This window comes from Microtus oregoni, unplaced genomic scaffold (assembly GCF_018167655.1).
Source record: "Microtus oregoni isolate MIOR12 unplaced genomic scaffold, Mior012 000003F_ref0000135, whole genome shotgun sequence".
NCBI classification, from domain to species: Eukaryota; Metazoa; Chordata; class Mammalia; order Rodentia; family Cricetidae; genus Microtus; species Microtus oregoni.
In genome coordinates, this window is record NW_024543062.1 from 6190989 (window position 1) to 6218523 (window position 27535).

Sequence of the window (27535 nt, forward strand, 5' to 3'; positions counted from 1 at the left end):
GGAGTCTGTTCCTTCTCACACTCCCCACATCTCTCCAGGTAGAAGATAGGGCGATCATCTTTACTCCCACCGGCACTACGCCTTTCTCCCGCAGAAACCCTCTGTCTCTGAGGTGTCCTCCACTAGGTACTATCTCGCCCTATTGTCTCCTTGCAAAGACGGTGGCATCCTGCGTCACAGGACTGCCTCACAAGCACCCCACTGGTTTCTTGGCCCTGTTCCATACACCTCCTCAGTAGCCTACTCCCACTTCTGCATGACCCAGCCAGTCACGTCAGACAGCACACACAGCCTCTGAGTCATATGTCCAGATAGCCTCTGACTGCCCTGTCCTCTCCACCTCGCTTGCTGAAAGAGTCCTGCAGCTCTTGCTTCATCTCAGTCTCCAGCCCACCACCGGGCTGTCCCATCCACTCCAAAACCAGGAGGACCTGAGTTTGATCTCCAGGTCATGTGACATCTAGGTACAGTAGTGAACATCTTTAAGCCCAGTGCTAGAAAGATAACGGCAGGATCCCTGGAGTCCATTGGCCAATCAGCCTCACTGAATCAGTGATGTCCAGGGTCAGTGAGAGACCTTATCTCAGAATATTAGGTAGAGTGTGACTGAGGAAGACACCTAAGGTTCATCTCTAGCCCACACGCATGCACACCCACACGAGCACACACATGCACACATACATATAAACAAAAAAGATTTAGTATCATCAAACAATGTTTCACCTGTAAGTTTGCTGTGTTAAATTTTTGCCTACTGCCAATTTTTACCTTAAAACATCTTCAAATGCAGGGATATACCTCACCCATGTCTAATCATATCCCACAAAATTATTGCTTAGACTTACATTTGGGTCCTTTCAAAACATCACTATACTATGTATGAATCATTTCTTAAGTATTTTATCCAAAAACAAAATACTGGAGGCTGGAGAAATGGCTCAGTGGTTATGAGCACTTATTTTTCCAGAGGGTCTGGGTTCAATTCCCAGCACCAACAATGGTGGCTCACAATTATCTATAACTACAGTTCAAGAAGAGTTGACCTCTTCTGGTCTTTGTCGGCACCAGGCATGGTCACAGTGCACAGACACACATGCAGGCAAAATATCCACACACATAAAATAAAATTTAAAACTAGACAATGGCTGGGCGGTGGTGGTACACGCCTTTAATCCCAGCACCCTGGAGGCAGAGGCAGTCGGATCTCTTTGAGTTCAAGGCCAGCCTGGTCTACAAGAGCTAGTGCCAGGACAGGCTCCAAAGCTACAGAGAAACCCTGTCTTGAAAAAAAAAAAAAAAAAAAAAAAAAAACCTAGACAAAAAAAATTCTAGTTGGGCATGGTATGTTCATTAGAAATGACAGTTGCTGGGGCTGCAGTGAAGCTGTCAGTTGAGTGTTTGCCTAAAAAAAAAAAAAAAAAAGCAAAACCAACCAAACAAACAAACAAAAATCACCAATACAATTGCCCCTAATGGTCAGGTATTTACAGAGGTGACCTGGCAAGACTAGAAAAAGAGCCTCAATCTTAAAGAAAACTGTCTACACTCCTGTGGAAAGCCACACACCCAAGAGAGCACGGGCAGTTTTCTGCACTTGACAAGTTTCAAAAGCCCAGAGAGAACAAAAGGTTGTGAGGGAAGGAAAGTGGGTGTGGATCGGGAGGTGTTGAGGGAAGAGTGAATATGATAAAAATAGATTATAAAATTCTCAAAGAACTAATAAAATGAGAGGGGGGGATCCTGTTTGCTGCTCACCACGTGCAAGTGTGTGGCTGCATGGTGGTGGTGACTGTGTAATTAGCACCCATTCAGAGCGCTCCGGTTGACTGCTCATTCCTGAAAGGCTAGCTCCCTGTCCCCTGGGATACCTCATCTCCTATGTCCTGTCATCTTCCTGGCAGTCTCCTTCTCAGTTTCCTTCACTCACTTCTTTTTGTTCCCCATCTAGTCTCAAAAAGTCAGGGTTCCAAAGCTCAGCCAAAGGTTTTCTCTTCTCACACCACACTTTCCCCTAACCCGAGCTCACGTACCCCACAGTTCTGAAATCTATTTTTCATACCTGACAATACACAATCGTATACTTTTGGCTTCTATTATGAATTAAGTGCCACTTTGCTCTTTGACACCTGTGTTATGTCTTGTATACACCTGTATAGTATTATCATATGATAAAACTATACTGCACTGATTAATTTTTGTGGTGCTGAGGACAAAGCCCAGCACCGTGTACATGCTGAGCACAAGTTTCCCCACTGAGCTTCTCTCCCAGGCCTAACTCTATTTAGATGGCTCATTCGGGTCTCAAAGTTTTGCACTCAAACAAGAATGTTTAGGGGGCTGGAGAGATGGCTCAGAGGTTAAGAGCATTGCCTGCTCTTCCAAAGGTCCTGAGTTCAATTCCCGGCAACCACATGGTGGCTCACAACCATCTGTAATGAGGTCTGGTGCCCTCTACTGGCCTGCAGGCATACACACAGACAGAATATTGTATACATAATAAATAAATAAATATTTAAAAAAAAAGAATGTTTAATATTCTTCCACAGGGGGCTGGAGAGATGGCTCAGTAATTAAGAGCACTGGCTGCTCTTCCAAAGGTCCTGAGTTCAATTCCCAGCAACCACATGGTGGCTCACAACCATCTGTAATGAGATCTGGCACCCTCCTCTGGCATGTGGGCATACATGGAGGTAGAATGTTGTAATACATAATAAATAAATAAATCTTTTAAAAATTCTCCCAAGGTATCTTCTGCTCCGTTCCCATTTCCTCTGTCGTAACTGATTGTGACAGAGACAATCTTTTTTGATATTTTTCTCCCTCATACTCTGCCAATTATTAATCATTACCTAGTTCTTATGATTTTATCTCTAAAATATTATAAAATCATACATTTCTATCTCTGTTTTCATCGTCCTAATCCAAGCTGCCACTATACATTCTGATACTGGCATTCATTTATTAATGGATTTGTCCTCCTTCATACTTGATCACCTTCAAACATTTATTTTAAGATGTCATTCACCTGGATACAGCCCACCAATGGCTTCTCACTGCCCTTGGGATAAAATTCTTACTACATACTATTTTCCTTTCAAAGATTTTATTTTTATACTTATATATCTGTGTACATGTATGCATTTGTGTGTTTGCACATGAGAGTAGATGCCCATGAAGGGCAGAAGAGGGCATCAGATCCCCTACAGCTAAAATTATGAGTGGTTGTGAGCGACCTGACCTGGGTGCTGAGAATCACACTCAGGTCCTCTGCAAGTGCTGAACCATCTCTCTTGTCTATGGTATTTTCTTTTATTGAGTTACTGCCTATCTCTATTGTGGAATATTGTTTTAACTAGGTAAAGATGTGTTACATTTGTTTATGTCGCATTTGTTTAATTTGTTTGTAAGGGTGTGTGTTTAATTATAAAGATGTATTTGTTTCACTTTGCCCGCCTAAGGCACCTGATTGGTCTAATAAAAAGCTGAATGGCCAAGGCCTATCCTTTCTCTAGGCAGGGCTGTGGAGCAGAGAGAATAAATAGGAGAAATCTAGGCTCTAGACAGGAGTAGAGAATGAGGGAAATGCCTGGGGCCAGCCAGATGCCAGCCAAACAGACACAAGCAGTGAAAGTAAGATATACAGAAGGAAATAAAGGTAAAAAGCCCCAAGGCAAAATGTAAATAAACAGGTTAATTTAAGTTAAAAGAGATAGCCAGAAAAGAGCCTAAGCTAGACCAAACATTCAAAACTAATTATAAGCCTCCATGATTTAGGAGCTGGTTGATGACTCAAAAGAAAAAGTGTGGTACAATTTTATTTTTATTTATTGAGTCATTGCCTGTCTCTTTCCATTTTACCAAAGCTACTCCCAATACCTCCTACCGCTGATCTCAGAACTCCAATCAGAATATATCAAATCCTATCTTACCTAAAACTTTCTCCTACCTCCACAAGGCACTTTTCAGGTTTTAGCTCAAACAGTTTCCTACAGAATGCTTTCCCTGGCTGGCCTGATCTTACTTAGGGCTCCACTGTTTCCTTTCGTGACATGATGTTCTTTTTCTTCACCACAAGTATTACAGATTGTATTTACGATAGTCGGTCTCTTTCTACATCCTAGACCAGGAAAGCTCTCCTCTCCTCAGCAACTGTAAGAAACAGAACAAACTTCTTAGTTCTCCTTTTGAGAAAAAAATCTATTAAGATCTTTCCTTTGGGTGATTTAAGCCCTACACAAGCTGACTGCCTGAAAAGATCGCACTTCCAGCTCCTCCTTTACCAGGCAATTGCATCAAGTCCATGTTTACTACCGAGCTGGTGCTTGCATAGTCTTTCTAGAGTGTCTCTCTGAGTATATGCCAGCCAATTTATGCTTTTAGGATTAAAAAAAAAAATATGTAAATACAGGGATGGGGGGGAAATGACTCAGTCAGTAAAATACTTTTCTTTGCAAGTTCAATCTCCAGAATCCATGTAAAAAGAAAAGGAGCACAGGGCTGGTGAGACAACTCAGCATCAGCAAACCTCCAAGCCTGATGATCTAAGTTTGATCCCTGAGATCCATTCCACATGGTAGAAAGAGAGACCAACTCTTGCAAGTAGTCTGTGACCTCCACACATGTCAAGAGCATGTATACACAGACACACACACACATACAAACTGTAACCTAAAGTTTTATTAAATTCTGGGCACAGGGGCAACTATTTGTAATCAGCACTGAGGAGACAGGGGCAGATGGATTCCTAGGGCTCATTGGCCTGCCAACCTAAGCCTACTTTGGGAGCTCCAGGCTAATGAGAGCCCATGTCTCAAAAAAATGACAGGTAACTCCTGAGGAACAACAGCTGAGGTTGCCTCTGGCCTACATGCACATATGAATGAGCATGTTCCTGTACACACATGAATAAATACAACATGAATATACATATGTACACACATATTAAAATTAAACTATGGCTGGGCAGTGGTGGTGCATGCCTTTAATCCCAGCTCTCAGGAGGCAAAGGCAGGACCTCTGGAAGAGCAACTAGTGCTCTTAACCTCTGAGCCATCTCTCCAGTCCCTTGACTGTCTTTTTTTTTTTTAATTGCTTCTCCACCTTTAAAAGAAGTTTTAAAGCTAGGCATTGGGGACACACACCTTTAATCCCAACATTCATTTAGGAGGCAGGTGGATTTCTGTAAATTCAAAGCCAGCCTAGTCTACAGAGTGAGTTCCAAGACAGTCAGAGCTACACAGAAAAACCCTGACTCAAAAAAAAACAAATCAAAAAATATTTTGGGATTTTTTTCTGTTACTGTACCTGGTGTGCACTGATTAGTTCTGACTATCTGGCCAGCAAGCCCCAGGGACTCTCCTATCTCACCTCTCTGGGACTAGGACTACATAAGTGTGCCATTATGTGAGTGCTAGGGAATCTGTCACAGATCCTCAGGCTTGCAAGGCAAATACTTGAACAACGACAGCTTGCCAGTCACCTTGACTAACCCATACTGCAGCCATAACTGAGACCCTGATAGCTTACTAATTGGGATATATTTGAACACGTTCAAATCCTCATCCTCTGGCTTCTCTGTGGTTGCATTTGAAAAGATGGGGTGCTCTCTCTTTCATGAAATTCTCTCACTGCCTGGCATTGTTACACAACCTTCTAACTGTTCTATTTACTCTTGCGGTCACACATTAGTTTTCTTCCTGGACACCACCTGAAACACCAGGAAGAGTGTGAACTGTGTGGATAAACAACCAAAGAGATGAGATCTTCCTATTTCTTCCTCTTTCCTTATCTTCTCAGACTGTGAAAGATAATTACAGTCCTCGAGGTTTCCTTTTAGACCCTAGTTATCTCCTCCATCTTGAGCTTTCCACATTCAGCTGAGCTCACCAAAACCACCTTCCTCTTCTTTCTGGCCGCGGATCTGAGAATGGTCCTGAGACATTGTCTTCTGCTTGTCTTTCAGACTGCACTCACGTCCATCTTGGATTGTCTCCATTTTCTCATCTTCTGGAAAAAGAAAACATTGTGAGGTAGGGAGATAAGCAGATCTCTGTTGGCAATAAAAAACAGTGAAAAAATCACCAGAAAGCTCCAAGCCAGAGGCAGAAAAATTGTACCCTGCCCACTATCCCATCCTCTGATTTCTTGATAAGTACTTGTACCAGGTTTCAATGACAACTGACTTGGGCTAGCAAGATGGCCACCCCAGAAGCTGCAGTGGAAAGAGAGAACTGACACCCAAAATGTGTTCTCTGACCTCCACATATACACCATAGTTGCTCTCCATTAATAATAAATAACATCTTTTAAAATGTAAAGGATATCTGGGAGCTAGAGAGAGGACCCCAGTTTGGCTCCAAGGGCCCACTCTGGGCAACTTACAACCACCTATAACTCCACCTGCAGGGGATCCAACATCCTCTTCTGGCTTTTCTATGTACCCCTATATACATGGTACACATTTACACAGACATACATACATACACATAAACAGAAAATCTTTTTAAAGGTCATATAATGATACTTGCCAGCTTTCTTCTTTCTTTTGCTTAAAGAAAGTCTATTAAATTTCTTCTTAGAGGGTTCAGTAACCAGCTGGCCTGGCTTAGATGTCTTTATCTCAGAGTTCACTTCCTCTTCTAGAGAAGATGCCATCTTTGGAGTACCAGGCACTATTACCTTCTCCCTGAAATGATATTGTTTAAATAAAAATTTTCAAAGAGATAGTTGCCACTCAAATTCTTTGAAAGAGATTCCAGGGGCTAATAGTAAAACAGGAATTCTCAATTGGATTGGGAGATGCAGCTCAGTGGTAGAGCACATACTTAGCATGCACTAGGAACACGGTTCAATTCCCAAAGGACACATACAAATCCCAGGTCTCCTATGGTCTCCTGAGGTCATTTTATCCAACTCCTTGCCCATTTCCTAACTCTAACAGGCATCTTTCCTGAGCTAAGAGAAATCAATGTGAGTATAACAGATGACCAAATAGACAGGAAGATGGGTCACCATTTACCAGTCTCATGTCCACCCTGTGTTCAATTTGTCCCTCTGGGATAAACTTACCCATCAGCATTTTCATTCTCAGTGGCAGAAGGAGCAACTCCTGATTCTTTGTCTGACTTGGTAGGTGTCATGGGTTGGACACAGGAAGTCTCTGCAAAATTAAGTCCAGACCCCAGCCCTTCCAAAACAAAGTATTACAAGCAGAGAAGAGACAAAGGAAAACAAGTGCTCTAGCATTTCACAACCACAGCATTCCATTCAAATATCTTACCTTTGTGCTTCGAAGAGTCTACCTTTGGTATTTTGTCATATGATAGAACTTGAAATCACTAAACTCAAGAAAAACTAAGATCTGTATCTTTATGCAAGCCTTTCCATATTGACCAGCCTCATTCCACAACAGCCAAGGGATTTTATTGTGTACATATACCATATTTTACCTTATTTCTCCTCAAACTTCTACACCTACAAAAAGCTTACATGAGACCATTCTCCTTAATCACATTACCTTATAGAAAAGGCCCCTGAACCTATATACCAGACCCTTTTTTTTTTGTTGTTTTTCGAGACAGGGTTTCTCTGTGGCTTTGGAGCCTGTCCTGGCACTAGCTCTTGTAGACCAGGCTGGTCTCGAACTCACAGAGATCCGCCTGCCTCTGCCTCCCGAGTGCTGGGATTAAAGGCGTGAGCCACCACCACCCGGCTTATACCAGACCTTTTTGTTCTAAAAAAAAAAATCAAACCAAGGGCTGGGGAGATCACTCAGTCGATAAGGTGTTTGCCTCACAAGTAGGAAGACCTGAGAACAAGCCTCATAACCCATGTAACCCATGTAGAATCAAAACAAAACAAATCCAGTGTGGGGGCATGCACTTGTAATCCCAGCACTAAGGTGCCTGGGAAAGCAGATTCCTGAGACGCCCAGCTGCTAGACTAGAGGAAGTGGCTGGGCCCCAGGCTAGTGAGTGACAGTCTCAAAAAACAAGGTAGATAGAGCCTGAGGAATGACAACTAAGACTGACTTCCAGCCTCAGTCCACATGAGCAGACACATGCATCTGTACATGTACACATGTTCACTTACATACATTAGCACAGACACACATGAACCTGTGTGTACACTTAAACAAATTCTAGGACAGGCTCCAAAGCTACACAGAGAAACCCTGTCTCAAAAAATAAAATATTTTCTCAGATGGGAGAGAAAGAAGCTGTCAAACTTATAGTACCCTTTAGATGACAGTCACTATCCCCTTTTCTCTTCACACCACACCATACCCAAGTACTCCTGCAGGGACTTCTGTAGTACAATCTGGAAAATCTCCTCAAATTCTGCATTGGTAAGAGTTGGTTTTTCCTGCAGAGACAAGGGTAAGGAAGGAAAACTGCTTGTCTAGCACACATGGGGTCTTGGGTTCATTCCTCAGTAACACCCCCAAACACACACACACACACACACACACACACACACACACAAATCCCTGATGTGGGAAATTCTTCTGTATATGTGTTGCTTTTATTGGTTAATGAATAAAGAAACTGCTTTGGCCTGTGATAGGGCAGAGTAAACTAGGTGGAAAAACTAAACTGAATGCTGGGAGAAAGAAGGTGTAGTAGTGATAAGCCATGTAGCCTCAGACATGCTGGAATCTTGCCCGAAAGCCACAGTCATGTGGTAGTGCACAGAATAATAGAAATGGGTTAATTTAAGTTATAAGAGCTAGCTAGAAATATGCTTAAACTATTGGTCAAACAGTATTGCAAATAATATAGTTTCTGAGTGATTATTTTGTGGTCTGGGCAGCTGGGAATGAACAAGTGGCCTCCTACCCCCAACAGAGAAAGATTCTGTTTATCTAGCTTATCTGTTACAAAACAGGAAGGACTGTCCTATCAGAGTGCGATGCGCACCTTTCCTTTCTTCTCAGCCGGCTTGTTCTCCTGGTCCCCGCCTGAACCTTGCTCTGTGGCTTTCTTCTGCTCCTTCTTTGAGCTGGCTTTTGGCCTGCTTGGCTTGGCCTCTGCCTCTTGAGAACTGGTCTCCAGGATGTCCTCCTTCCATGAATTAAGCTGTTTCATACTATGTGACTTTTGTGTAGGTGGAGCAAAGTTTTTCTTTGTTCCCTTTTCATATTCTGAGGAAATATGATCAAATGAAGTTTAGGAAATAAGTGTCTAACCGAGATTGCCAAACAACTGCCTATAAAGTAGTCAGGTCAGCATTAGAAGAAAGAAGCTTTTAACAAATCCAGATTTCTCAGTCCCTCCCTGCATAATCATTCGCTAGCCCTGAGACTATTTTTAAAACAGTTTAGAGTGAGACCCAGACTTTTGACAAGATTAGTTGGTTCTAACATACACCAGGTTTTGTACCATCAATTCAAAATGATTAATACAACCATGTAGGAAGGTGAATTATTCAAGTGTAAATTTTTTTTAAATAGTCCCATTTTTAACTCCATGAAAATAAGCTTTTTAAAAAAACTATTGAGGATTTAGAAATGACTCAAGGTTTAATCTTTTTTTAAAAAATCTATTTTCTGGGGCTGGAGAGATGGCTCAGAGGTTAAGAGCACTGGCTGCTCTTCCAGAGGTCCTGAGTTCAATTCCCAGCAACCACATGGTGGCTCACAACCATCTGTAAAGAGATCTGGCGCCATCTCCTGGCGAGTATATATAGTAAATAAATTTCTTTTAAAAAATAAAAAAAAATCTATTTTCTAATTTTAACTGATCAAAATACATATAGGAATATCTCTGAACTAAACAAAATACAATAGAATTCCCAAGGCCTAGTCTGATGCCATCTCCTCTATGAAAATTATACTAATCCCACCAGGTATAAGTGATAACCTATTTCTTCTGAGCATCTATAACACTTTGTACTTCTATAGTGGCATTCAGCATATTTAACTTCATATTATGAATACTTGGATGCATTTTTCTCCCTGTGAATTCATACATTCCTGAGCATGGCTGTGTTAAAGGTTTTTCTATTTGTGTAAATGTATGTAAACTTTGTACATGCAGGTGCCCATGACAGCCAAAAGGCATCCAGTCCTTTGGAGCTGTAACCGCCTAATGTGGGTGCTGGGAAGCACCCCTGAGTCCCCTGGAGCAGCAAGTGCTCTTAACCACTAAGTGTTTCTAAGAACTGTTTCTAAGTAATGTGAACAAAGTGAACAGAAAACATGGGACCAGAATTCCCCTTTGAAAGAAAGGATAGATAGAAGGGAAAAGGGAGAGAAATGTATTAAGTGAATGTCTCTCAAGCTTGGCTCACCTTTGTCATTCTGTAATGCTGCCATCATTCAGTTCAGAAACTACACTATCCTTGCCTCTGTTAGAAGAAAAGAAATGGTTATACTTTGGTTAGACATGTTTAAACTTTCTATTTACCCTGTCTTCTTGGATTTAAATTTCTTTGTCCGGGATCCAGGACAATGCTTCTGCCTTCTTCACCCTGTTCCTACCCCTGCATCAGTACTGATTACATGCTTGGGCAGAGAGTTGCTGCTTCAGAGATAAGCAATAATGCTTGGTTTTGTTTTCCTAGTACTGGGCATTAAACCTCAGCCTTTGTACATGCTAGCCAGGCAAGCACTGTACCACTGAGCTATGTCCCCAGCCCTTTTTTATTTGAGATAGGGTTTCCATAAGTTGCCAAGACTTGTCTAATTCTTTTTGTAAGCTTTGAACTCACTCTGTAACCCAGAAAAGCTTTGAATTTGTAATCCTCCTGCCTCAGGCCTCAAAATAGCTGGAAGCAGAGATGGTACTGGAGTAGTGGTAAAGGGCATAGCAGGGCTGGGAGTGAAAAGATGCTCTTTTCATTTCAAAGTTCCCCCACATGCTTAGGACACAAATTATTCAGAGGTCCCTATGCACAGGGACATTTGTTTTTGTTATTTCAATGTTCAGACCAAAAAAAAAATTCTCAAAATACTGGATTCTACTACTGTAGCTCAGAAACATTTGGTAACCAACAAGGGTCCCCATAGAACCTAAGTTAGCATCTTCTATCTTAGTCTTTTACCTTAAAATCTAGTAACAAGAATATCTTTGATCAGCACAGCTCATCCTCAGGAATGCACTCTCAGCTGCTCTACTAAATCAATGTTTGGTCTTACTAGTGACTGACACATATTAGCATAGATGTTTTTCTTTACCATTAATGCATCATTGCATTTAATTCTCACCGCCAATCTGTGAGATGGATTCCAAAGTATAAGGTACCTTCCATTAGATCACCAGATGAGTTCAGAAGATACTGGCTACATTAAGCTAAGCACAAACCATTTTTAAATTATCCTTTGGCATTTTCCCACTCTGTTTCATGTATGTATATGTGCACACATGCACATATGTGAGTAATTCAGGCACGTTGTTCTGAAGCGATTACTTTTCTTCTATAGGAAGGAGCATATTTTCAGTTTTCATCTTAATTCATCATCACTAGCTCCCACATACATTTGTTCCATTAAAAAAAGATAAGTGGTGCTAGGCGGTGGTGGCGCACGCCTTTAATCCCAGCACTTGGGAGGCAGAGGCAGGTGGATCTCTGTGAGTTCGGGGCCAGCCTGGTCTTCAAGAGATAGTTCCAGGACAGGCTCCAAAGCTACAGAGAAACCCTGTCTCAAAAAAACAAAAAAAAAAAACAAAACAAAAAGAAGAAGAAGTGGAGGGCTGGAAAGATGGCTCAGTGGTTAAGAGCATTGCCTGCTCTTCCAAAGGTCCTGAGTTCAATTCCCGGCAACCACATGGTGGCTCACAACCATCTGTAATGAGGTCTGGTGCCCCTGCTGGCCTTCAGACATACACACAGATAAAATATTGTACACATGATAAATAAATATTTTTTAAAAAAAAAGAAGTGGAAATTGGGAGAAACAATAATTTGTTCTTTTTTTCTTAACTATAACCCTGACTAGAAGCTTAAAAATTGAATAAAAGGCTGCAAAATGAGTATTAATTTGGCCCCATATGACAAATATTTCTTCTCCCAACTCCATAATTCCAAAGAGTATCATGAAAAATTCCTGTAAAAAGAGAAAAGGCATAGTGAAAAATCTGTGAGCTTGATGTGACATTTGGCTATTTAAAAATGCATGCTTACATGACAGGCTATGTATTCAAAACTAGCTCCAGGAAATACAAAGAACTGATCAGAATGTCTCTGAGGAGCAGTCTAGGTAGGTGTAAGGTGCATGTATGAAGCTAGCCACTGTGCTCACACACACACACACACAACTGTTCAAATACATAAAAGAACGCTCTCCACAAACTGCACGCTTTAGAATATTTAGCTTCAAAATCTTACTTAACACTTGGGAGGCAGAGGCAGACAGATCTCTGTGAGTTGGAGGCTAGCCTAGTCTACAAAGTAAGTCTCGGGACCGCCAGGACTACACAGTGAAACCCTGTATCAAAACAAAACAAAAAACAACTTATTTAAAACTATACAGACCTCCCAGGCTAATATGTTTCTGGAGCTCCAACTAACCAGAAAGAATTACAGACCACAGGGCTGGAGAGATGGCTCAGAGGTTAAGCGATCTGGTGCCCTCTTCTGGCCTGCTGGGATACATGCAGATAGAACACAGTATACAAAATACATACATACATACATACATACATGCATAAATGGTAAATCTTTTTTTTAAATTAACAATCCAGTGCAACAATCTTCAGTAGTCCTCCTGTCTCCAGTGTAATCCAGCAAAATATTCACATGGTAAGAAGTTCTAAGTCTCAAACTGCAATTTATCGTTTTGTCCTACATGGTCTACTGGGCCAGGGAGTTTTTATAAACCTCACACCTCACAACTGACAACAGAATTTAAGTCACTGGATCAGTCATTGTCTGAATGCCAGGGACCAATCCTCCATTCCATCAAGCTAGCTCTGGGCTTCCCAATTCTTAAAATTATCTTACTGGAGTGATTAGGGCTTTGGATTTTTAAGAGATCTGGTGCCCTCTTCTGGCCTGCAGGGATAGATGCAGGAAGAACACTGTATTCATAATAAATAAATCTTTAAAAAGAGTGCTTGTGGCTCTTCTACATCAGGCAACTCAACTGCCTGTCACTCCAGCTCCAGGGGACTGGGCCCTCTTCTGGCTTCTGCAGTCACTGCACTCACATGCACGTGTACATAAATAAAAATACAAATTATGAATTACAGCAGGGCTTAGTGGCACATGCCTTTAATCCCAGCACTCAGGAAGCAGAGGTAGGCGGATCACTGAATTTCAGGCCAGTCTGGTCTACAGGAGCAAATTCCAGGATATCCAGGGCTACACAGAGAAGCCCTGTCTCAAAACTACAAAAAGAAAAAAGAAAAACCTTACAGATGTGCCAGGTATGGTGGCACACACTTTAATCCCAGCACTTGGGAGGCAGAAATAGGCAGATCTCTGTGACTAGAAGAGCCTGATGTGAGTTCCAAGCCAGTCAGAGCTACAAAGTATAACCTTCTCTATCACATACATACATACACACACACACACACCGAGGGAGGGAGGGAGAGAGGGAGGGGAAGGAACATTTGTTGCTCCTGCAGAGGACTGAGACTCAATTCCCAACACCCACATAGTATTTCACAACCATCTGTAACTCTGATTCAGGGGATCAGGTGCCCTTTTCTGACCTTGACAGGTTACCAAGCACACAAATCGTGTACATACATAACATTCAGATGAAATGCTCACAAGTAAAATGAATCAATCTAATTAATTTTTTGTAAAGGGAAAAGTTATGGACTACTACTACAGAAATAAGACATCACAACTCTATAAGCAGTGATGTATAGTAAGTAAATGGTTCCCCTTAATCTAAAGTTGGGATGTAAAGAACATTACTTTCAAATTTTCTAACCCAATCAATAGAGAAGAGAAAGTCAAGAAGTTACTTTCTAATAAGTCAAGCTGCTGCTCCCTGTCTGAGATGAATTTGCTTCTTCTACAATAGCAAATACTACAACGCTGACTTGGAGAGAGAAAAAACTAGTTTAAAAAATATACAAAATACCAGCCTGCACTTGTTAGAGTGTAAAGGCAGAAGCAAATGACATGAAGTCTCTTTTCGCTTTCCACGTTATATTTTTGAACAGAGTCTCTCCATGAACCTGGAGCTTGCCATTTCAGATAGACTGGCTGGTCAACAAGTCCCCAGTATCCATCCGTTTCCACCTCACAGTGCTGAGGCCACAGACCCACAGCACCACGTCCAGTTTTTTGTGTGGGTGTCAGTGATCCTCTACTTGTGTGGTAGGTAGTTACTTGCTATCTCCCCAGTCTCCATTTGAGGTTTTTTTTTAAGATTTATTTATTTATTATATATACAATATTCTGCCTGCATGTATCCCTGTGGGCCAGAAGAGGGCACCAGGCCTCATTACAGATGGTTGTGGGCCACCATGTGGTTGCTGGGAATTGAACTCAGGACCTCTTATCCTCTGAGCCATCTCGCCAGCCCTCCATTTGAGGTCTTAATTTCTCTTTTCTCTCATATGAAATGGATACGAGGAGGAAAACAGAAAAAAAAGAAGCAATCCCACCTGGAAAGATAGCCCTGACGTTAAGGGAAAGTGCTTGTTGCCCTTCCAGAGAACCCAAGTTCAGTTCTCGACATTCATGGGTGGCTCACAACTGCCTATAACCCCAGCTCCCCAGGATCTGACACCCTCTTCCAGTCTCTGAAGGCATTCACTTAGATGTGGTTTGCACACATACTTAAAAAATGATTATAGGGGGCTGGAGAGATGGCTCAGTGGTTAAGAGCATTGCCTGTTCTTCCAAAGGTCCTGAGTTCAATTCCTGGCAACCACATGGTGGCTCACAACCATCTGTGGTGAGGTCTGGTGCCCTTTTCTGGCCTGCAGGCATACAGACAGAATATTGTATACATAATAAATAAATATTTTTAAAAAATGATTATAATAAAACTTCCTGGACTCCTCCACAGATTTTTAAGAGTATAAGAGACCAAATCTGGTATGCTGAGAATGATGGCAGAAATGTCTAATCAGGATGAGAAATTCAAGGCCATCATGGGCTACACGAGACCATACCCCAGTGAACAAAAAAAAAAAAAAAGCAGGGAGGGGGACTCATAAGATCTGAAGGCAGCACTAGTTGCTGAGGAAAGAAACATATTCAATGGTGAAGCTACTGGTAAGATGGGAATAAGAGAGGATAGTTGTGTGAATATGATCGAATTATATACATGTGCAAATTTATCACAATGAAACCATTACCATATATAACATATGCTCGTAAACTTAAAATGTTTATAAATAAAAGTTTTAAACAAACCTGGTATAGTGAACTAATTTAATTTAGCTCTGTCAATATTTGTCAAAAAAACATTAATTATCCACTTTATAATGTCCCCCCTCCTGAATATGCTATTATTCCCTCTTTATATTGATTCTCTGTTCCTTAAAGAAAAGCAGCCCCGGGCTGGAGAAATGGCTCAGTGGTTAAGAGCACTGACTGCTCTTCCAGAGGACCCGGGTTCAATTCCCAGCACCCACATGGCAGCTCACAACTGTCTGAAGATCCAATTGCAGGGGATCTGACACCTTCACACCAATGCACATAAAATAAAGTTAAATAAACCATAAAAATATTTTAAAAAAAAGAAAAAAAAGCAGCCCCTTCAGTACTGTCTATTACCATAGATTCCAAGATTTTCTAAAAATCACAAAGATTCTATTTAATAACAGCATTCATGAGGTTGAGGCAGGATCTAAAGTTTAAATTTGAGGGCTATAAAGCAAGACCCTGTGATTTAAAGAGACTTATTTTTAACCTCCTGTAAGCTAGGACAGTGAGTCATGTCTGAATTCCAGCTATAGGGGCACTGAGGCAGGGGAGTGAGCTCTAGTTTGAGACCTACAGAAAACCCTTGCCAAATAAAGAAAAAGGAAAAACCTCCTGTATTGAAGTTTTTCATTTAAGACAGTCAGGGGCTCATGGCTGTAATCCCAGCACTTGAGAGACTAATGAATTCCGTTGCTGGAACTTTGAGTACAGTCTGGGCTACAAGTGACTTCCAGAAGAGCCAGGGATACAGACAAGACCCTGCCTCTGAGAACAGATAGACAGACAGACAGACGAGATGGCTTAGAGGGCAGGAATGCTTGCCGCCAAGCCTAAGGAGCTGAGATTGGTTCCAGAGCCCACATAGGCAGGGTGGGGAAAACAGGTTGCCCTCTGGCCTCCACATGCTGTATGATATGTGCACACGCAAACACACAAGCACACCTCACACAACAAATAAATAGATAAGGGTAATAAAACCTTTTAAAATAAAATTCATTTAAAATTTTCATTTCCTTTAAGATGGAGTTAATGGTCTTTTGACATTAATGTCTAACAGCCTATGAGCGCCTGCCTATTCTCATGATTTGATTAACTGTTATTTTTGAAGTTCTCTTTGTGAGCATGCACGCATGCATGCTCTGCAGACTTTTTTGGGGTTTGTTTTGTTTTGTTTTTTGTTTTTCGAGACAGGATTTCTCTGTAGCCGTGGAGCCTGTCCTGTAACTAGCTCTTGTAGACCAGGCTGGCCTCGAACTCACAGAGATCTGCCTGCCTCTGCCTCCTGAGTGCAGGAATGAAAGGCGTGCGCCACCACCGCCCGGCTTCTGCAAACCTTTTAAACACTTAACAAGTAAAAAAAGACTAGAAGTCCATCTACCCTGACCAAATTGGCTTTCAGAAGTCATTACCCAAGCTAAACTTTCCTCAGAAAATTTCAAATAAAACCCATGAGTGTATTATTATTAGTTCAGGGTGGGGGCTGGAGGAGTAGAAAGAAGCCGGATGGTGGTGGCGCGCGCCTTTCATTACTGCACTCAGGAGGCAGAGGCAGGTGGATCTCTGTGGACAGCCTGGTCTACAAGGCCAGTTAATGGGCAGCCAGAGCTACACAGAGAAACCCAGGGAGAGGAAAGAAAAGCGGAGAGAGGAAGTCCAAAGATGTGGTCACTTGCGGGGAAAAGCAGTATTCTTCGGGGAGGGCGGGGGCGGGGGGGGGGATTTCGAAACAAGGTTTCTCCGTGACACAGAGAACTACTCTGTAGATAGACCAGGCTGGCTTCGAACTCACGGGGATCTGCCCGCTTCTGTCTTCTGAGTGCCGGGATTAAAGATGTGCACCACCACCGCCCAGCGCAAGTTTCTTTCATCACAGCTAATGTCATTTCTACTCGACATCAGTCTCTGAATTGCTGCCACTCGTGTCCCGCCCCACCTTGTCCCAGACCTGAGGCTGGCCCTCAGGGATGTTCTCACTTAAAGCAGCCTGAGTCCTATTCCTTGGCAGAGCGCGCGCCCTTTCGGCTTCCATTCTATCAGGATGCGGTGCCATAAACACCCAGCCCCACGGAGAAACCCCAAAATAAGAACCTTCACTGGTCCTCTACCTGTCCTTCACCAGTTCTCTTTGGGACAGACAATAAAAATGGGTGCTTTCAGCCCAGCGGTGGCGGCGCACGCCTTTAATCCCAGCACTCGGGAGGCAGAGGCAGGCGGATCTCTGTGAATTCGAGGCCAGCCTGGTCTACAAGAGCTAGTTCCAGAACAGGAACCAAAAAAGCTACGGAGAAACCCTGTCTCAAAAATCAAAAAAAAAAAAAAAATAATAAATAAAAAATTAAAATTGGTGCTTTCAGCCCAGCGGTGACGGCGCACTCGAGAGGCAGAGGCAGGTGTGATCTCAGTGAGTTCGAGGCCAAGCCGGTCTATAAGAGAGAGTTCCAGAACAGGTCCCAAAGCTACGGAAAAACCCTGTCTGGGGGGGGGGGGAGGCGGGGGGACTAAAATGGGAGGTCTCACCCAGTCAAAGCACCCTTGTCTCCCCGTGCCCCCTCAGAGCGTCAGCGGCGGTTCGCCGTTCCCTCATCCTGACCAAGAATCCCACCCTAAGAGCCTCTTGCCCTCAGCTCACGCTCGGCCTCACTGTCCCTCAAGTCCTCGTTTCCCGCCACGACACGGGGCTGTCTTTGTGGCGAGTGGTTTGAAGATCAGCGACTCTGAGGAGAAAGGGTCGGCCGCAGCTCTGAAGAGACAATTCCTCCTCGGCCAACCTAACACCTTCCTCTGCGGCTCGATAAAAGCCAACTACCTTCTGGGGCGACGAGGACCTAAAGAGGAGGCGCAGCCTACGCTGTCACTGCCATTCCGCACACCTTCTCCACCGCGACCTACTTTTCCCGCCACCTAGAGAAGGCGCGAGGACACGAACCAATTCCGCCGCCAAGCGGCGCGCGCTCTCGCTCTCGAAGACAATGCGCATGCGCAGCTGGAAGCCTCTTTGCGTCTGCGCAGCTGAGATATACCGCCATTTTCCATACTAAAGTCTCGTGAAACTACAAGTCCCAGAATCCTCCTCGCAGGTGCCGTTTTGTCCATTAGGCAACAGAGCGCCTGGGACACTTCGTTCCCGAATCTGTCTCAAATCGCCTCCTTCCTGTTTTCATGCAATAACCCTTATCTTTTCGTTTCCTTCACGCTTTTGCATTTTGAGACCATCTTGAGCTCCACTCTTGCCTGTCCAGTGGCAGAGGAACTGGCTGCCATCACTGTGGGGACTCGGCATCGGATCAGTGCTTCCCATTGGCCGGGGCAGGGGGCCCTAAGCGAGTGCTTAGCCTTTCCCGCCCACACTCGCGCGTGTGTAAATTGCTGCAGGAGCTGCACTAGCGGGTGGGGACGGAGGCGCAGGCGCCCGAGTCCAGACGTAGGTGCGGGGCGGGAGGAAGGCGTGGTTCTCTAGGTGTTCGCTGTTGCTGGAAGGAGGGTTGCGATGACGACTGGGCCTTTTCCGGAGAGGGAGAACCTGGACAACGTCAGATGCTTTAGTGCTTTTTATTATTGCTTTCAATTGAAAGGCTATTTTAAATTATGTATTGCATTTTATTGATAACAGTTCTTGAGGGAGTGTGCTTGATTCCTTCGCCTCCCTGCAGCTACCACAAGTCCTTCTAATTCTAACTAGACGGGTGGAAGAGGGACGGAGACCTGTCCATGAATAATTCACGGACCCGCCCCTTGCGCTGGGGAGACACACCCCCCTCGGGAGCGTGCTGACGCACGCTGCGTGGACCTAACCTGAGGAAGCGACGTCACGCTCCCCGCCCCTAGGGCTGAAGGGGCGGAGCATCGCCTCCAGCACGTGTCGCCCCTTCTCCCCGCGCAAGCCCCGGAGGCTTGTGCGCAGGCGCGCTCTGAGAGGGGCGGGGATGGGGGAGGAAGGAGGCGGGGCGGGGAGGTTGTTGGGTTTAGAGCCGGGCGGAGACCGCGGAGCCCCATTCCTCGGGAACCAGGGTCGGGTGTCAAGGAGACCTTTTCACGGCGGCTCCCGTTCCCCGCCTCCGGTGGGTGGGAGCGCACTGCAGAGACAAAGGCTAGCAGTAGGGCTTGGACGTGGCGGCGAAGGGAAGTGGGGTGTCCGTGTCGGGCAGTGGGCGTCTCGGGCTGGGGGAGGGGGAGGTGGCCGGGGAGGGGGGGCTGTGTTTAAACTCTCGGAGCCGTTAAGTTGGTTCGCACTCCCCCGTGCGCGCGCAGCCCGGGTGGTGGCGGCGTGCGCATGCGTGGGTCCTGGGCGAGCGGACCGCGCGCCCGTCGTGCGCGCTCGCGGCGGAGTGGTAGTGGCGGCGGCGAGGGTGGCGGCGCGCACGCGCAGTTGGCGCCTCGGCTTGTCCGGGTCTCGCGGGCATCTTGTTTTGGTCTCGCGGGCGAGTGGGGTGCGCTTGGTGTGTCGCGGGAGGGAGGTGGAGGCGCTTGGGCGCGAGGCAGAGCTGCGCGCGCACTCGGGGAAGGGGCGGGAGGGAGGCGGGCTTCGGAAGGGTTTGCAGGGGGCTTCCCCGTGATCTCGTCTCAGTCCCCTCGCCTGGGAAGGGGGAATTAAACGGGGAGGAGATGATCGAGATGGCGGCGGAGAAGGAGCCCTTTCTGGTGCCGGCCCCGCCGCCGCCGCTCAAAGAGGAGTCTGGCGGAGGGGGCGGCCCCGAGGTGCGATCGCACCGAGAGGCTGCCTCCGGGGAGCCCCGCGACGGGACGGAACGCCGTCCGGGCCCACGCGCGCACTCGGCTGGGGCCGCAGCCAGCGGAGGGGGCGGCCCCCAGGCACAGGCACATGGGGAGTCCCACGGGCGAGCCACCGCTCCTGCGGACGTGGAGGAGGAGCGACGGGGAGGGGGCGGGACGGACCTGGGTCCCCCGGCCCCTCCTCGACCTCGCAATGGCTACCAGCCCCACCGACCCCCCGGGGGTGGCGGGGGCAAGAGAAGAAATAGCTGTAACGTGGGGGGAGGGAGCGGTGGAGGCTTCAAACATCCGGCCTTCAAGAGGCGCCGGCGGGTGAATTCGGACTGCGACTCGGTGTTACCCTCCAATTTTCTTCTGGGGGGCAATATATTTGATCCACTGAACCTGAATAGCCTCCTGGATGAGGAAGTAAGTAGAGCGCTCAATGCGGAGACCCCAAAGTCATCCCCACTTCCGGCCAAGGGGCGAGACCCTGTGGAGATCCTCATCCCCAAAGATATCACTGACCCGCTCAGTCTCAACACTTGCACTGATGAGGCCCATGTAGTTCTGGCCTCGCCACTCAAGATCGGTCGCAAGCGCCATAGACACCGGGGGCCGCACCACCAGCAGCAGCAGGCGTCTGGAGGGAACGATAGCCACGCCGTGCTGCCCGCTGACCCTCTCACCCCCTCACTCCAAGGGGAGGGTGCCACGCAGCAGCAGCACAGAGGCCAGAACCGCGATGCCCCTCAACCCTATGAACTCAACACAGCCATCAACTGCAGGGACGAAGTTGTGTCTCCCCTTCCATCTGCCCTGCAGGGCTCCTCAGGCTCCATTTCTGCCCCTCCAGCTGCCTCAGTTACCTCTGCACCCTCATCTTCCTCCTCCCGACACCGCAAACGCCGCAGGACTTCCAGCAAGTCGGAGGCAGGGGCTAGGGGTGGAAGCCAGGGTTTCAAGGAAAAGGGCAGAGGGAGTGGGGGAGGCCGCCATCACCACCCACCACCTGCAACTGGCTTCAAAAAGCAACAGCAAAAGTTCCAGTATGGGAATTACTGCAAATACTATGGCTATCGCAATCCTTCCTGTGAGGACGTGCGCCTTAGGGTGTTGAAGCCAGAGTGGTTTCAAGGCCGGGACGTCCTAGATCTGGGCTGCAATGTTGGCCATCTGACCTTAAGTATTGCCTGCAAGTGGGGCCCAGCCCGCATGGTTGGGCTGGACATTGATCCACAGCTTATCCACTCTGCCCGCCAAAATATCCGACACTACCTGTCCGAGGAGCTTCGTCTCCAAGCCCAGGCTTCTGAGGGTGACCCAGGGACAGAAGGGACTGCCACCATCCGAAAAAGGAGCTGCTTCCCAGCCTCACTGACAGCCAGCCGGGGTCCCATTGCTGCACCCCAAGTGCCCTTGGATGGAGCGGACACATCTGTCTTCCCCAACAATGTTGTCTTCGTCACGGTAAGAGAGTCCAAAGGCTCTTGGAATAGGGTCCAAGTGTGAAGATGAGATTAAATAGGAATGTGTTGGGGGGAAGGTCATGACCTAGAGGTATATTCCTGCATCTGTTCCTACAAGAACCATCTCCTGGAGAAAACAGTCTGGATTGGCCAAAAAATCTACTGGGGGTGTTGTCTCTCCTCCTATAACCTGGAAAATGGGATCTCTACCTTCAGGCTCTAACATCTGGTATTTTCTCCTGAATCCAAGGATCTCAGCCCCAATATGGGGACTGACATGCCCTGCTTACAGTGGGGACTATAATCCAGACAGTCTACCTTCCCTTGAGAGTAACCTCTACTGCTCTGTCCAGGTAGAACTTTGTCCTCACATCTGAGGGAGCATGAGATTGGGTGTCTTTGGGGGAGACTGGTGGCACTCCAATACATGTAGTTTGGGGCCTTTGGTAGGGGCCTCATTTGCATCAGCTGCTTTTTGTTTCCCTAGATACAGCACACGCTGCTTAAGTTACTGGTCAGGAACCAGCAGGCTTGTCTTTCGGTCTTTTCCATGCTGACTCTGAATAACAGGAGAGGAGAGTTCCCAGCCTGATAGAGCATGTGTCCCCGTCTCCACTAGCTTTCTCCATTGAGCGGTTGTTAGCCCATCCAGAGGAATATGTGCGCATGGCTTAGCCTGAAAAAAATGCCTTCCTGGGAAGTAGTGATGAGTTTACCTTCCAGAGCTTTCCTAAGTCTTTCACTTCATTGGAGAAAGGATAGGTCTGAAACATTAGAGCCCACTGAAGAGCCTCTGTGGAGCCGCCCTGTCTTTAGAACCACCGCCTGTGTATATGAGGTCCCCTGGGCGGTCCAGTATTCCCCAGTTACCCTCAGATGAGTAGTAGTTAGATTTAATCTGCCCAGGCTCCCTTTTAGGTGTGTTTGGTTTGGCACCAGAAAAGGGAGAAGAGAGAACATGAGACTGACAGAAGGCGCTGGCAGGACGAGCCTCAGAGAAGAGGGCCACCAGAGCCCACGTGAGGTTGTGTGTCGGACTTTGTCTCAGAGTCTGCAGGTGGTTGTGGGCCAGTGGTGCTTCGTCCCTCCTTCTGACCTCTTTGCCCTCCTCTGGCCCTTAGGGTAACTATGTCCTGGACCGAGATGAGCTGGTGGATGCCCAAAGACCTGAGTATGATGTGGTGCTCTGCCTCAGCCTCACCAAGTGGGTGCACCTGAACTGGGGAGACGAGGGGCTAAAGCGCATGTTCCGCCGGATCTACCGGCATCTGCGCCCTGGGGGCATTCTGGTCCTGGAGCCCCAACCATGGTCGTCCTACTGCAGGAGAAAGTCTCTCACGGTGAGCTGGGTTTCTGTGGAGGTGGGATAGTCATGTTTTTATTTTCCTGGTGGTTAAACCCAGACCTTGCACATGGCAGGGAAAGTGGTCTCTCTACCAATGAGCTACAGCCCCAGCCCATTTGTTTTGGGTGTTCGATTTGTTTTGTTTTTATAGACAGGGTTTTTCTATGTAGCCTTGACTGTCCTGGAATTTGCTCTGTAGACCAGGCTGGGATCAGACCTTTTTATATTTTGATCCTAGCTAAGCTGCTGGCCTGAGCTGGCTCTGTATTGCAGGCTGGTATTGAACTCTTCATCCTCCTGCTTCAGCCTCCTAAGTACCTGAGGTGGCTGGTGTGGACCACCCTACCCACCTCAGACTTGCTGCGCAAAGACAAAAGGATGTCATTCTTGGCCAGGGAAAGAGGTGGTGAGCTAAATTTGACCCTCCACTTCCCTGTTTCCCCAGGAAACAATCTATAAGAACTACTTTCGAATCCAGCTGAAGCCAGAACAGTTCAGTTCCTACCTGACCTCCCCAGAGGTGGGCTTCTCCAGCTATGAGCTTGTGGCCACACCAAGTAACACCTCCAGAGGTAAGAATGGCTCGCTTTTCGCTGGGGGGAGGTGCTAGCCCTGTGGAGACTGTCAAGGTCCTACCCACCTGCCTTGTGTGCTTTTTCCAGGCTTCCAGCGTCCTGTGTACTTGTTCCACAAGGCCCGGTCCCCCAGCCACTAAGTGGCCTTCTGAACAGAAGGTGTGAGGAGGCTGCCCTTGCTGCTCCTGAAGACCTGGGGGAAGAGGAAATTATCCCAAGGTCTTTCCTGTCTAACTCCAAAAAGTTTCTTTTCTTGGATTTGTAAAGAGAGCTTTTCTTAAGTTGCTTCCCCAAGTCTTCTCCCCAACACCTCTGGCACTTGAGTAAGCCCAGCTGTGCTGGAATTACATCAGCTTCCTCTCCCAGCCTGCTGGGCTGGATGGCATGGACTGTTTGCTGACTCTGTCCTCCTAGGGCATGGGAAGGGGGAATGTCAAATTATCTAGCCCTTCCTCCTGTTCTCCGAAGGAGATTCCTGCTTCTCAGCCTTTGTTCCTAGCTGCACTTAAGTGGACCATGGATGGACTAAGGGTGTTAGAGGGGAAGTTTGGTAAGGAGACACACAGGTACTGTGAAATCCTTCCTTCTGCTGTCCCCCGGTGGGAGAGGGAGCTGGGTTTGGAATGTGAGAACAGCACAATAAACTTGATAACTAGGGCAGTGGCCCCTGCACCTGTGTCTGGTGCTTTCTGGTGGGATGGTACCTCTTAGTAGGAATCTCGTGGGGTGAATTTTGCTGGTTGTGGTACAGGTAGGCTGATCTTGAGGTTTGAGGCCAGCCTGGGTGGGCTACATAATGGAGCGATATCCTGTAGGGGTGGAAGACTGTTAGTCCCTGTTGTAGTTGATACTACTGTGATGAACACTATGGCCAAGGAAACTTGGGGAAGAGTTTATTCAGTTTCTACATCCGCATCTCAATTCATCTTTAAGGGAAGGGCAGGGACCTGGAGGCAGCTGATGTAGAAGCCGTGGAAGGATGCTGCTTACAGACTTGTCCCTCAAAACTTGCTTAGCCTTTCTTATAGACCCCAGGACCACCAGCTCAGGGATTGGTCCACCCACAGTGGGCCAGGCCTTATTCCATCAATCACTATGTCCTACATACTTGCCTATAGCCTGGTCTTACAGAGCCATTTTCTCAGTTGAGGCTCCCTCCTGATAACACCAGCTTGTGTCAAGTTGACATAAAACTAGCCAGTACCCTTACTGCTGAAGAAGGGGGGGAGGGGTAGAGCAAATTTTGGTGTGTAGCTTATTGAGTCCAACTTAGTTTCCTTCTAAAGAAACTGCGGACAAGTGTATGTTTACGGGAGTGTGATGCAGAAGGCTGAGGGCTTGGCAGCAGGGGTAAAGCTTGAGATAGGTACCAGTCCAGAGGCACAAACCTGCTTCAGGACCGCTGGTGGAATGCCTTGTTTGGGTGGTTGCAAAGTGAAGGTCTCCATTGCTTTGTCAAGGGTTTCTGTAACCTTGGACATTGAACTCTCAGCACTGTTCTGTTGGACATGGGTAATACACAAATGAAGCCTGGACAGTCTCCTGTGGAGCAATTAGTTAATGATAACATCCTCATTTGGGTAAATACTTTTGTTTAGAAGTATTTGAAAAAACAGATGTTGTGATGCAGGCCTTTAATCCTCTGCCTGAGAAGCAGAGGCAGGCAAATCTGAGTTCAAGGCTAGCCTGGTCTAAACGAGTTCCAAGACAACCAGCGCTAAAGAGACAGATTAAAAATTGTTCTTATAGTCAGGCAATGGTGACTGACACCTTTAATCCCAGCACTCAGGAGGCAGAGGCAGGCGGATCTCTTGAGTTCAAGTCCAGCCTGGTCTACAAGAGCTAGTTCTGGGACAGGCTCCAAAGCTACACAGAGAAACCCTGTCTTGAAAAATCAAAATAGCCGGCTGTGGTGGCACACGCCTTTAATCCCAGCACACAGGAGGCAGGGGCAGGTGGATCTCTGAGTTTGAGGCTAGCCTGGTGTATTAGAGCTAGTTCCAGGTCAGGCTCCAAAGCTACAGAGAAATCCTGTCTAGAAAAAACCAGAAATAAAAAGAAATAAATGGTCTTATAAATGGAGCAGAGTGTGTAAGGGGGTGCATTTTTGTTGTGGTTTTTGAGACGGTATCCCCCTAACTTAAGGTGGGCCGGGAACTCCTGCTCTTGCTGTGTCTACCGCACAAGTGTTCACCATGCCCAGCCAAAGTGGAAACCAAAGCGCTTTGACTAGTGTTTGCACACGCTGCACACATACTCTGGGGATTGAAGCCAGGGCTTTGTACATACTTAACCAAATGATACCACGGAGCTGAACCTACCCAGCCTGAAACCACTTAGCTCAAACTCCTTGAACACAGGATTCTTCTGCATGGCATCCCAAACCCTAGGACTTGGCATCATAATATAAAGGTAAGTCTCAAATTCTAATTATAATCAGAAGACAGGTGACTTAAGTCTGACCCCACTTAGTACTTTCCACTTGCCATCACTGAGGGGGGCAGAAAATTCTCACCTACACGCAGCTTCCAACTAGGAGCAAAGTTGCTTTTTTTAAAAAAACGAAATAACTTTATTCTATGAGGAAACAACTTTAACAAAAGTACAGACTAGCACTACAGAGTTGAGGGCTAAGCTTCCCAGCGCCTCAGCATCCGGTGCATGAGAAAGGTATCTTCTGAAGGGCGGGGCCGGGCTTGAAGCCTTAGCGGGGGCAGTCCGTCCACTGTCAAGTGCGGAGCTTCATAATACAGAGTCTCTGGGTTGCACAGCATGGTCATGTCTGGCCCCGGCCCGAGCGCCTCCTGTTGGAAGGTAAGGCCCAACGCAAGGTTACACTCGGGGTGGAGGAAGAGCCCAGGGAGAGGAGCCCGGGTCCCTGGATCCCTTCCTTCACCTTGGGCGGCGGGACTCGGGGCTGCGGTGGCAGCATGGCCAGCTTCTCCCTCAGTGCCGCGTTCAGAACCTGCTCCTCCGGCACCTGCAGACTCACCAGGTCTCGGTAGAGCCGCTTAGAGCGCGGCACGTTCAACCCTGCGAGCGCACGAGAGGCGGGGGTGGGTGAGCAGCGCCCTTCACCCAGACCACCGCCGCCGGGGCCGGGCGCCTGCCCGCCTCACCCTCCGCCACCGTCTCCTCCACGACGCAGCGGGTCTGGAACGACTTTCGCAGCTGCTCCTCCACCGCCTTCGCGGCATCAAACTGGCCGCCGGCGACGGCGGCGCGCGCGCTCTGCAGCTCCAGACTCAGGGCCAGGCTGCTCTGCGGGGCCGCCACCTCCAGCGGCTGCGGCGCCGCGGGATCGTCGCTTGGGGCACCGGCCGCGAGCAGCGGCTCGGAGCGGACCGGGGAGGGCGGCGCCAGGTGGAATCGAACCTGAGAGCAGAGGGCGGAACGGTGAGCGGAGGAGTCCCGCACGCTTAGCCAGCGGGAGGCCGGGCCACGCCGCCGCTCACCTGCCGCCCCCTCCGGCCGCCGCCCCGCAGCCCCTTCCGCCGTCCCGGGCTGCCGCCCCGCCGCTCCGGACTTTCGGGCAACGGGCTCGGGCTCAGGCTCAAGTCCAAGCCCGGCTCGGGCTCTGGGGCTCGCGGCTCCGGGGCTCGCGGCTCCGGGGCTGGTCCCGGGGCCTCCACGGCCTCTTCGCCCTCTATAGATTCCAACTCGGACGCCCCGTAGCCCAGCATCTCGCCGTCGCTGCTGGGGTCCCGGTCGCCTCTTTCCTCCGACCCCTCGGGGGCTGCCACTACCGGAAACCGTTAGCCCTTACCCACCGGAGTAACACAACAAGCCCGCCGCGACACCCCATTGGTGCTCCTGGGTGTCATTCCCATCGCTTCACCCTCCAGCTTCCGGGCACACTTCCGCCCTCACACACCGTCTTCGCCCTTAAGGCGGGGCATTAGGGCACCAGTGAGTAGATACCCTACGGATCCCCAGCAAGTCTACTTGTCCTTTCGGGAACGCGGATGTGGCGTTCTCACCTGTCAGAATCGTCTTCGCGTTTGTTCTGGGATTACAGTGTTAGTCCTCTTTCACCGAAACAAAATGGTCACGGCTCTCGTATCTGGACGTCCTGTGCGGTGTCCCCACAGCGTTCCTGACGG

The 27535-nt window shown here is 47.5% G+C and overlaps 3 protein-coding genes across 3 annotated transcripts in view; 1 reads left to right on the forward strand and 2 right to left on the reverse strand.

Annotated features, from left to right (window-relative positions):
• Positions 1 to 18350, reverse strand: part of Zcwpw1 (zinc finger CW-type and PWWP domain containing 1) — a 29865-nt gene extending 11515 nt beyond the window's left edge. The window contains exons 1-7 of the mRNA XM_041648909.1: positions 18140 to 18350; positions 10291 to 10347; positions 8919 to 9142; positions 8286 to 8364; positions 7069 to 7159; positions 6528 to 6685; positions 5887 to 6006 (exon numbers count right to left, since the gene is read on the reverse strand). Coding sequence (XP_041504843.1) covers positions 5887 to 6006; positions 6528 to 6685; positions 7069 to 7159; positions 8286 to 8364; positions 8919 to 9142; positions 10291 to 10318 — 700 coding nt within the window. The 5' untranslated portion in view covers positions 10319 to 10347; positions 18140 to 18350. The remainder of the gene's footprint in view (positions 1 to 5886; positions 6007 to 6527; positions 6686 to 7068; positions 7160 to 8285; positions 8365 to 8918; positions 9143 to 10290; positions 10348 to 18139) is intronic.
• A 1169-nt stretch (positions 18351 to 19519) lies between these two features.
• Positions 19520 to 24104, forward strand: Mepce (methylphosphate capping enzyme). Its single transcript, XM_041649182.1, has 4 exons — positions 19520 to 21513; positions 22634 to 22852; positions 23303 to 23429; positions 23520 to 24104. Exons 1-4 carry the CDS (start codon positions 19936 to 19938, stop codon positions 23570 to 23572), a joined length of 1977 nt encoding a protein of 658 aa, XP_041505116.1. The 5' UTR covers positions 19520 to 19935; the 3' UTR covers positions 23573 to 24104.
• Positions 24105 to 25980: 1876 nt separating this feature from the next.
• Ppp1r35 (protein phosphatase 1 regulatory subunit 35) lies at positions 25981 to 27192 on the reverse strand. The gene is made up of 4 exons (XM_041648784.1): positions 26888 to 27192; positions 26552 to 26807; positions 26329 to 26465; positions 25981 to 26236 (listed from the first exon to the last, which is right to left on the reverse strand). The coding sequence occupies exons 1-4, from the start codon at positions 27113 to 27115 to the stop codon at positions 26063 to 26065; spliced, it is 795 nt and encodes a 264-aa protein (XP_041504718.1). The 5' UTR covers positions 27116 to 27192; the 3' UTR covers positions 25981 to 26062.
• Positions 27193 to 27535: the final 343 nt, after the last annotated feature.

Bases quoted from the DNA above. Each gene is read 5' to 3' on its own strand.
- Mepce (XM_041649182.1), top strand. From the start codon at position 19,936: ATGATCGAGATGGCGGCGGAGAAGGAGCCCTTTCTGGTGCCGGCCCCG. The intron at 21,514-22,633 runs GTAAGAGAGTCC...TCTGGCCCTTAG, and splicing joins ACAATGTTGTCTTCGTCACG to GGTAACTATGTCCTGGACCG. The intron at 22,853-23,302 runs GTGAGCTGGGTT...CTGTTTCCCCAG, and splicing joins GCAGGAGAAAGTCTCTCACG to GAAACAATCTATAAGAACTA.
- Ppp1r35 (XM_041648784.1), bottom strand. From the start codon at position 27,115: ATGCTGGGCTACGGGGCGTCCGAGTTGGAATCTATAGAGGGCGAAGAG. The intron at 26,808-26,887 runs GTGAGCGGCGGC...CTCTGCTCTCAG, and splicing joins GCGGCCGGAGGGGGCGGCAG to GTTCGATTCCACCTGGCGCC. The intron at 26,237-26,328 runs GTGAAGGAAGGG...ACCTTCCAACAG, and splicing joins CCCGAGTCCCGCCGCCCAAG to GAGGCGCTCGGGCCGGGGCC.